The 9,980-nt window shown below is 42.1% G+C and overlaps 1 protein-coding gene and 1 long non-coding RNA gene across 4 annotated transcripts; one reads left to right on the forward strand and one right to left on the reverse strand.

Moving 5' to 3' along the window:
* Window positions 1-153: 153 nt before the first annotated feature.
* LOC136446882 (uncharacterized) lies at window positions 154-9,959 on the reverse strand. Of its 3 annotated transcripts, none has more exons than XM_066445528.1 (8): window positions 9,884-9,959; window positions 8,736-8,847; window positions 4,318-4,400; window positions 3,808-3,991; window positions 3,088-3,232; window positions 2,451-2,582; window positions 1,606-1,724; window positions 154-316 (listed from the first exon to the last, which is right to left on the reverse strand). In XM_066445528.1, the coding sequence occupies exons 2-8, from the start codon at window positions 8,796-8,798 to the stop codon at window positions 212-214; spliced, it is 831 nt and encodes a 276-aa protein (XP_066301625.1). In that variant the 5' UTR covers window positions 8,799-8,847; window positions 9,884-9,959; the 3' UTR covers window positions 154-211. The 3 variants fall into 3 exon arrangements, with proteins under 3 accessions (XP_066301625.1, XP_066301626.1, XP_066301627.1); XM_066445529.1 differs by having other exon boundaries at window positions 9,889-9,907; XM_066445530.1 differs by lacking the exon at window positions 154-316 and adding an exon at window positions 1,098-1,268.
* LOC136446890 (uncharacterized) lies at window positions 4,413-7,275 on the forward strand. Its single transcript, XR_010757662.1, has 2 exons — window positions 4,413-4,680; window positions 5,899-7,275. It is a non-coding gene; the product is annotated as an uncharacterized lncRNA (long non-coding RNA).
* Window positions 9,960-9,980: the final 21 nt, after the last annotated feature.

Here is a 9,980-nt window from a genome sequence, read left to right on the forward strand (position 1 = left end):
ATCTTACTATAAGCCTCGCATTAACCAACAGGACTAAACCTAAGTACATCAAACTTTGCATGGCTCTCAAACTTGGCTTAACATGCCTCTCACATGGATCATACTTTAATGTGAAAGTACCTTCTAAAGATTTAAGTGATGACAGCACAGATAGATTTTGAAACACCTGTCTGTAGTTTTATTTCTCAATAACACTTTAATCATCTCTTGCTCAGCCAGAGATGATCGGGTTCACTGGATCAACGGGATCCACAATCAAACCGTCCACGATGTTGTTGACTTGATAGAAGTCCCACATGTCCTCGGTGGTCCGGCCCTGGAAAATACGTCAATTAGGATAAAATGTCAAATAGGTACTATATGTCTTTAAAAATAAGAAGCAAAGAACGCACACCAGCACCAGAGTGCCCAGCTTGCTGTCGGGTTATGTGGCTGCGAAGTTCAGTGGAAGATGACTCCATAAAACTCGATAGTTACAAACATATTTCCCTGTTTGGAAATTCTCATAGTGTTCAATCCTTGATACTTTCAGGTGTATTTCATTCCACTATCATACTACATAATATAGCGTGGTTTCTTTATTGGACGTTTCGTAAAGCAAACAATAATCTTAATTATAATTGTATTTGCAAGTTCTTGCGTGCTTGGTCTGATCCATACACATTCGGACGTGCAACACGGCACCTCGTGTTAAACGTCTCTTGGGTAGGACTGAAACCACTCCCTGTAGGGCGCAACTCTTACTTGGTATGCAGCCGTGTTTGACAGATGTCAGTCAAGAAAAGCTCAACACGGCTACACAGTCTGGCGATGCAAATTTGGATTCAAAAGTCGAACGGCAACGCCTACATTCGAACTCTCAACCTTGTGGTACGGAAGCTAGTCGTTACACCAACACAGCACTATATATGGGATGAAGTGCATTCAGTAGGTCCCCTAGCACTGCATGCCACTGTACGTCCACGGAGTGAATTATCTATCTTACTATAGGCTTTACAGATAAACTACAATTTAAACTTTGCATCACATGCTTCTCATTTGGATCATGCTTTGATTTGAAAGTGCCTTCTAAAGTTTTAAATGATGACAACACATAGTTTTTGAAACACTTGTCTGAAACTTTTATTTCTCAACAACACTTTTATCATCTAATGCTCAGCCAGAGATGATCGGGTCCACTGGATCTAGATATCTATGGGATCCACGATCTCCCCGTCCACGATGTTGTGGATCTGATAGAAGTCCCACATGTCCTCGGTAGTCCGGCCCTGGAATGTAAGAATGTTAATACTATGACAAAGACTATGACAAATAGGCACTTTTTCTCCGTTTAAAGAATGATAAAGAAATTAAGCACAACGACATTAGATTGCCCAGGAGTATCGTTCTAGAATCTAGATCCACCTCAGTTCAGTAAAAGGTGACGATAAAAGTTGATAAATACATTTTTCCTTGTTTTAGAATACTTGTACTACATGTCTTTATTTCTTGATTCGTACAGGTGTATTCTGTTCTACTACACATTATTTGATGCGTTAATAGCAAAGCAATAACAGCAATACAGTGTGTCTCTATGACAACAGTCTTACATCACAACAGTCTTACCGTGGCCAGGTAGTGGGCGTCTTTCTCCGCCTTGGTGGCGAACACGTCAGCCTCCCAGCAGGTGGTGAAGGGGTTGACGGTCGGGACACGGATCCACTTCCAGACGAAGGTGTGGCGGCCTGATAAAATGAAATAGCCGTTTGAGACCGCCTTAATCCCCCCTCTCACTGGACCCGCGACACGCTGGCGTCGTCGCTGCGGCTGATCGATTTGACAGAGCACTCAACGAATTTCATCCACAAACTAGAGTTCCACGACCTCATACCTTCGCCAAATGAGTTTAACCTTTATGACTGATGTATTAGGAGTGTTTCTCATCAATCATCAATCATATCAGTTGATACTTTGGACATGTTAAAATATATCATGTCCAAAGTATGACCTTAAGAAATTATGAGCTTAACAAAGAAGGTTTTGAAGCTTTGTGTGTTTTGTTGCCTTTTTGGTCATACTTGTACGTTTTGAACGATATTCCCATGAATCGTGATAAAGTCAAGGGTAACATAAATTCAATTTAGGACGCAGCGATGACGCCAGCGTGCCTTGGGTCCAGTGAGAGGGGGGTTTAACTTCTGATCAATGATTGGTAGCAATGTATCGTGTGGAAGGCGTTTTTACAACAGATGCACGACATCGTGGACTAGCTCAATGTCAATTCCGGTGAACATTTTGTGGTGCCGATTCCTCCTCAGAAAGAAGTGTCTGTTTGATAGTGACGTCATTGTACTGACAGTATCATTTTTCTACCATTAGTTCTTCAAATTTAAAGAAATTCAAAGAACGACCGTTGTACTATACACTGTATCTACCATTATGTAGTGCATAAGATACATGGGTTGTCTAACCTGGTGTCAGGTCCATGGGAACGGTGAAGTTGTTGGTCCCCATGGCTTTGTCAGGATCCTCGCAGAACTTGGGCGCGTTCTGAAAACCAGGTTTCGGGTAGGTCCCGAGAACTTCATCACTTTCGCCACGGCCTGTCGATGTAAAAAAGCCTTTGACTAGTTTGAGGTTTCGATGATGGTAATTGTGTGACGCAAGTTAAATTTGTCCAGGAAGGTATATGACTACTTACATTTAGTGGTAAGGTTAAAATCGAACTGTTCACTATACTAGCTTTCCTGTCCGTGCATGCATGAGTCCATAAGATATGCATAACTTGCTATGGGGTTAAGATGCATATAGTGATGATATACCAAGGACAATGAAGCACAGATGGTCCAGACTACGGCAGCAGCAGAACACAGTGGACTGCTAATGAAGCACATGTAAATGAGTAGATAGTTCAAGTCAAATGAATAATGCAAAAGGAAACGAGTAGAGACTTTTCAGTAATATTCTTAACTGAATGCACACGTTTCCTTAGCCTGAGTGTCATCCTGTTTCAGTTCCAGGCCTTGCCCTCACCAAAGGTAGAGCCTGGAACTGAAACAGGATGACACTCAGGCTAACATTTCCTCAGACACCAAGAATGACACATACCAGATGGCGACACCCCCATGTCCATGATTTGGATGAGTTTGGTAGAGTTGATACAGCAGGGGTCCTCGTCTCCGTTCACCACATACATCAGGTTCTCCGTGTCCCTGCGGTTTCTGATGCCGCACCGCGGATCGCTGGCGTGGTTCTATGTAACGTTGATTACATATATAAAATAACATATATTTGGTACGTATATTGGTTCACAATGCATAAGCAGATATGCAGTGTATATTCGAAAACAAAGACAAAGATACAAGTGAAATGGGATATCATATAGGGATTCTATGTTCGTCAAATTAAATCCTTTCTCGTCATTGGTAGTTAACACTGCATAGCCTGTGTTTACACCATCTCTCGCATGCGGAGGTTAATGACCCCCTCCCCGAGCGGGGCCATCGGGCCAGGCATCGGGCCATCGATTAGTCAGGCTAGGCATATCTACTAGTATGTGTAACGTTATAACTGAATCGTTTCCACTACCACTGTTTGCGACACACTGTTGCATAAGAGAAACGCTTAAACTACCGGTGTAATGCCTCATATTTGTCATAAAGTTTGTATAACGTTACATACCCCGAGCATAATGAAGCACATGAAGAAAGATCCGGCCATTGCAAGTGAAAGTTTAGAAGGAACAATGTTTCTATCAAAATGTTCAACTGAAAACAGCAAACATGTACAGGCCAAAAGCTGAGAGTAGATGTTAGCCGATTGACTTACCTTTGTCGGGTGAGTGATGACCACCTTCTGTCCCAGGTAGTAGGCAGCCATGGGGAGCTGGTAACTGGTGGCGTCATCTCTCGGATCGTTACACAGTGGTGTGAGCTCGGGATGGTCGTCAAGACGATGGACAAAACCAGGAAAGCCACCCGCTAACCCGAACCGTCTGTTACGAAGGTTGTACCTGGAATCATAGATGTAGATATCATGTTTACTACGTCTTGTGCTATTTTGTATTAGCTAATGATACAAACATTCACATGCACAATGTCTGATAAAATATCGACAATGACACCGTTAGAAAGCACAAAACAGTGAAATAATTTCGACAAATCCATCGTCATATTTTCCATCAAGATACATTCTTCACCGCATTAAGGAATACATTTAAAGATTACTGACACATTTTGCGTTTCGATGGTCAAAGCTCTGTTTATTTGATAGGAAACGTAATGCAGTGTGAACTACAAGAAATCGTCTTGAAGCAGAAAATCTATACATTGTACTTACTTCTTTGCATTCCTTGGCCATCCCCTGCATTTGGCCTTGTCCCAGTACCAGCCGTTGTTCTCCAGGTAGTCCGTACAGACGATCCAGGAGTGCACGCTCCTTCACAGCGTCGTAATAAATTGACTTGTTCCACTGAATATGCGAGTGCGAGTCATTTATGCAATTCACTTTTTGGCCGCATGAGGGCTACTATAGCGGTTTGTTCGCAAAGACAGCCCTGGGACAGAGAGCGTATTTTTGGTGCGCGAAGCATGCTGGGAGGACGGTAGTATCCTGGGGACGTGAATGTATGTGTGGATCGACGCTGCCAGATTTCACTGTACGAGAGCTCCGATTTCTGCACGACAGTCCCCAAGTTTTGAGGTAAGTTTTCTGCATGTTATCGATATCTGACTGCTATGAAAATCTATGCCTGCTTTCTTTGGTACGTAAGGTCGTTGCAACAAGGAACAGATGTATCGAGATAACATTGGATGGTTTGTAAATTCGATCTGAAAATTGTGGAAAATTTGTCTTGATTTATGCAAATTATTTATGTACGCGTTTCAACTCGTTGTTATTACTTCAAATGGAAAATCAACCCAGTTATATCTATTTGTTTCTATAGTATGTTGACCAGTTCTTAGCGTCGGTACAAAATTGCCGAGTATTTATATGAAATTAGTTGACAGCGGCAGGCTAAACTTGTATGATTTTTGTGGGAAAAGATGGCCGCCGTGTTGTTGACGCTCTTGAAAATTTTTGGCCTCGTTTATCGCCAAATTTCACTGGCATAACATACTTCCCGTTCTGGATATTTTATCAATATGTCCTCTGATGTACATAGATTGTGTGGCGATTTCCAATTTCTCCATAACTGTGATTTTCATTGGTGTGACGATGTGGCAAATTCGTAGTTTCGCGTGTTTGTTGCGGGGGGGGGGGGGTGTTTTTGGCAACGCCACGCGTGGGATGCCTGAAATGGAAACTTATACGTTTTCGTGTGTTTTAAACAACTCCTACAAGTTTTATATTGCATCCTGTGTTAATGCTACATTTCATTGTGGTTTTCATGCACTGATATGCCTCCAGGGCTCAAATTACTGGGTACAATTGCCATTTTATGTGTATTTTGTTCAGCAAGAATTTGAGATGATTTCTTTTAAATGCAATAATTGTTGACTGGGGTGTTATATAACCCATCATGAAACTAGATTTTAGAGCATTTATAGAACAAATATTTTCAATACTCTTCATCAGTAAATTGTAGAAGGATAAAACCTTTTAATTGGCAGAAACAGCCCCATCCAATAGTGGAGTCAATTAACCTATTATGTAAACAGTTTTTTATCTGAACCCATTGGGTTTAAATGGTAACCTATGTAAAGGTACTGATATTGTATGCAAGTATATAGATTATTCTTTTTATTTAAGTGCATGGAATAAAACATTTCAGTTCTTAGCCTTTGTTAACTCAAGTAAGGGGCCCATCACGACCAACATAGCTAGGCAAAAGTAAGTTAGTATTTGATGTTATATTAAGTTTGTATCAGTCCAACTTGTCAGCATTTACACACAGTAACCAAAAGTTTTTGCTTGCAGAAATGGCGGACGGTGAGTCATCTGATGATGACAGACTCCTGGCCAGGTGTCTTCTGGATGACAGTGAGACATCGTCGGATGATGACAAACCACTGGCCAGGTTTCTACCGGAACAGTCACCATCCACAACGACTCCAACTAACACACCATTGAAACAGTACTGTTCCGGTCAAACCACCCTTAAGACTCTGAAGCGACTGAATGTTAACTTGCAACTAGTTGGTAGCGCGAGAGCCTGTTACAAGTCTAGCAGTGGTTTTGACGTCCACAATACAAAACGGCACAGTGAGCCATCCCCATTACTAGATCAGATCTTTGTTTGCCTGTTCTGTTTGAAAGAGCAGTTTTTAATGTATAATCCTGACCGCCGAAAGGCCAAGATGTATCCCTCGACTGGCACGCAGAAGTTTGTACCTAATGATAGATGTGATGTGTACAGTAAGGGATGTGAGAAGGTCAGGTCCAACTTCCAAAGAAAGATGTATGACATATTTCCCAATAGACGAAGAGTGCCATCTGTGTTCAGGGAAAATGTGCCCACAGAGTGATTTTATTTATTACATTTGATTGTAAGGCTTCCCAAATTGCTATGACCAACAACGTTTAATGCCGTTGAGTGTACAAGATAACCTCATGTCTGGCTACTCTCATTTTGTGTGATGGCAAACATCTTAATTGTTATGTGTCCGAAAACATTGAAGTTTATGGTGATTTGTAAGCAAATTTTGGCAATTAAGATCAAGGTATTTCTACCTGCATATTTGCTGTTGTAATTGGACTTTAGCACTGAAGACATTGTATAGGTAGCCCTTCAGATTTTGTACCATGTGGCCATTTCTACAGTATTACATATTTCTTTGACAATGTTATACATGTTTTTTGTATTATAGTACCAGAGGGATAGTTGCATTTGAAATTTGTTACATTTTACATACTATTAACTGGGAATCATTCAAATTACCAGTGGTATGAAGGAAGCATTTGTGCGAACTCAATTTTTATTTTCATTGCTAATGTTGCCATTTAGTTCTGGACGCATAACATAAAAATGGTATGTCAAGGTGTGCAGGTAATGACACGGTATTGTTAGAGATTTACACTGGTTGTACTATTTTAACTACTTGAACTACTTCTGCACATGACTATGAGAAGGAGTTCAGAAAGGCTCCGGCATGGAGTACGATGCCCGCCTTTTTTGCAGCAACTTCGGGCCTTGTTGCAGTGACTTTAGTTGACAGTGCTGGGCTTGTCACTGAGAACTGTTCACCTGCCTGCTCATTTACCTGTAAGACAAAGAGGTGACACAAAACATAAGTACAATGTACTATCCAAGAGTTTGCTTTTGTATTATAATACAAGTACAAATACTTTTGTTCATGTCTTTAGTATTACTTAATCAAAATACAGTATACAGATATATAAGTTGGAGAACCCAGTTATACACACACATTTTCAGTTTTTTTTTCTTCAAAATGATTTCCAGATGTCCAAAATTAGCCTATTCACAGTAATGACTACTTGCACATGCATTATTGGGGAACTTTATCAGGCTTGCAACAAATTTCTTAATTTCAACACGAAACGCAGTTACTGTATTACAAGGCTTTACAATACTATTTAATGAAGTCTGAAAATAAACAAGAAGTCCTTTAACTTTTGTCTTAGATAGAAATAGTAAACTATATACGACTCAACAGTTAGAAACCCATAGCACTTAGTAACCTAGAGCACTTGTCTCCCTGTTTGCTGGAAATCTTCCTCGAACTGCAAATATTATAATAACTTTAACAGTGCATGATATAAATTCAGCATAACTCGTCCATTGCATCCAAATCCTCACAACTGCAAACGTACCTCGAGGTCTTGCAGTCTCTGCTTCATCTCTTCGAAACACAGCTGGCTCAGCTTCTGGTTCGCTGTTTTTTCCGCCGTGGTGTCAGATTTTGTGCCGTGTTTAGAACGATAGTGCACGTCCAGGCCGGCTCCTTTCTGGAAAAACACAGCATTGCCGTCGCAGTCATGGTGGGGGCACGGCACCCTCCCCTCTCTGGAGGCTCGACAAGCGGTATTTTTCAGGTTTTTTAGCCCTTCTCCGACGTTTTCTCCACTCGCTGCCATTTCCAGACCGTTGTGATTTTGATCTACTGGCTTTTATTAATGCAAATGTCTTCATTTTGGCACCTTTTTGCCGCCAGAGGAGCTCGGCCATTGTTTTGGTTGTGAAATACCCCGATCGTGTCTCCGCTGTGCTATTTCTGGCAGATCGTGACGTAGCACAGCAGCTGCATATCATTATGTCTCGGGTCCCCCAGCGCTCGGGCGCGCTCGGGCTTCCGTCGGCACTTTACATACATTATCCCGCATGGCAACACCGGCTCATTAAATATGCGGGCGCCATCTTGGATGGAAATCTACCAGCGTCTGCGGAGAAGGCCAAACTCGCTACCGTAGCAAACTCCCTTCCGTGACATAACTCCCCTCTCGGCAATCTAGAAGGGTAATCTAACACCCTCGCAGCGCCACCAAATTAGGTACATTTTAAAGTTCCCTTTGATATAACGTATCACCATTGTGGCAACATTTTACCCCCGAAATAGTAAACTTTCGTCTTGTTTTCGCCTCGGTAACTGTAGAAAATACTAGCTAACTAGTGTACAGTCACACGTTGTATAGAGACGCACACAAGAGTCACACAACTTACGATTTGCTAAGGTAATTGAGACAAACACAAAACAAAACAAAATGACAGCCGTGGATTCCATATAGTTTTATTTTGTGTATTGGTTGAGCCCACGATCTAAACCTATGGCTTCTTCGCGGCGCTGGGTACGAGCGTGCCAGGAGTGGGCGGCGGCCAGGGCAGGCAGCCCGACAGCCAAGAGCGCGACGAAGAGCTTCATTTTCGGCCGGACGCAAAGCTGCTCACAACTGCCAACGGTTTCTCGTCGTCTGTGCAAAAGTGTTAGCACCAAGGGGATAATTGATTCATGAATGATAAGCGCATGTGGTAGAAATTCTCAGAATCCGAGAGATGGATGACTCGGGCCGAACACGACAGGGCACTTCCTGCGATTGTCATCAGTAGTAATCGCCCCCAGACCCCGGCTATTTAATTTAATGTTACGTTTCACTAGCAACGCACCGCTAGCCTGTGTGTCATCCTGTTTCAGTTCCACACAAGGAAACTTCCTTATTTTGTAACATTTTGCTTGCCCAGTATCACAAAGTTTCTTCCAGTATGGACAACATGTAGAATTAGTGCATCGTGACAACATAACAAAATCAACGACTCAGGAATTCTAAAAAAAAAGGAGAAAACTTTCTTGGTTAGCCCTTCCCCGTGTCCGACTTCTTGAATGCTCTTAAATCCGTACGCGTCTCTTGTCTACACTGCAATAATTACCGTCATAACGTGTCGACACATTCAATTCGATTAAGCCAACCAAATCTCGTCAAGTTTCGTATAAAAACACGGTGTTTCAGTATAAACTGAGCGTGTGGGGGTAAAGCTGTCCTGAAGAAGGATGGGATACACGTATTACGTGTATCCCATCCTTCTTCAGGACAGCTTTACCCCCACACGCTCAGTTTATACTGAAACACCGTGTTTTTATACGAAACTTGACGAGATTTGGTTGGCTTAATCGAATTGAATGTGTCGACACGTTATCTTATAGACCTGATTAAAGAGATGTCGATTCAATCGTATGGGTGACATGATCCGAGCGCGCATCATTATTCGTCCGTTTTCCCCCACGTTTTCGACAGTAACAATATGCCGTAAATTGCAACAAAAATCGTATGATCAGCCAGTCAGAATCTTCAGCTAGCCCCCGTAGCTGAAGATTCTGACTGGCTGATATACTGGTGCTCTCCAAGCAGAGGAGGGGTTCCAGCTGGTTTTTGACGTGTTTTTATGCGTTTTTGTCTCTGCAAACCCCAGGTCAGTTTGTAGAGAGAAAAAATGACAAAGTAGAAGGCCCACCTTACATGTAGTACGATGTTGTCCTCGTGTAGATCTGCTTGGAGATTACTGACAGTGCGGCCCCCTAGCTGTTGCAGTGATCATTGCAGAACTGACT

The sequence above is a fragment of the Branchiostoma lanceolatum genome, chromosome 13, assembly GCF_035083965.1.
Source record: "Branchiostoma lanceolatum isolate klBraLanc5 chromosome 13, klBraLanc5.hap2, whole genome shotgun sequence".
Lineage (NCBI taxonomy): Eukaryota > Metazoa > Chordata > Leptocardii > Amphioxiformes > Branchiostomatidae > Branchiostoma > Branchiostoma lanceolatum.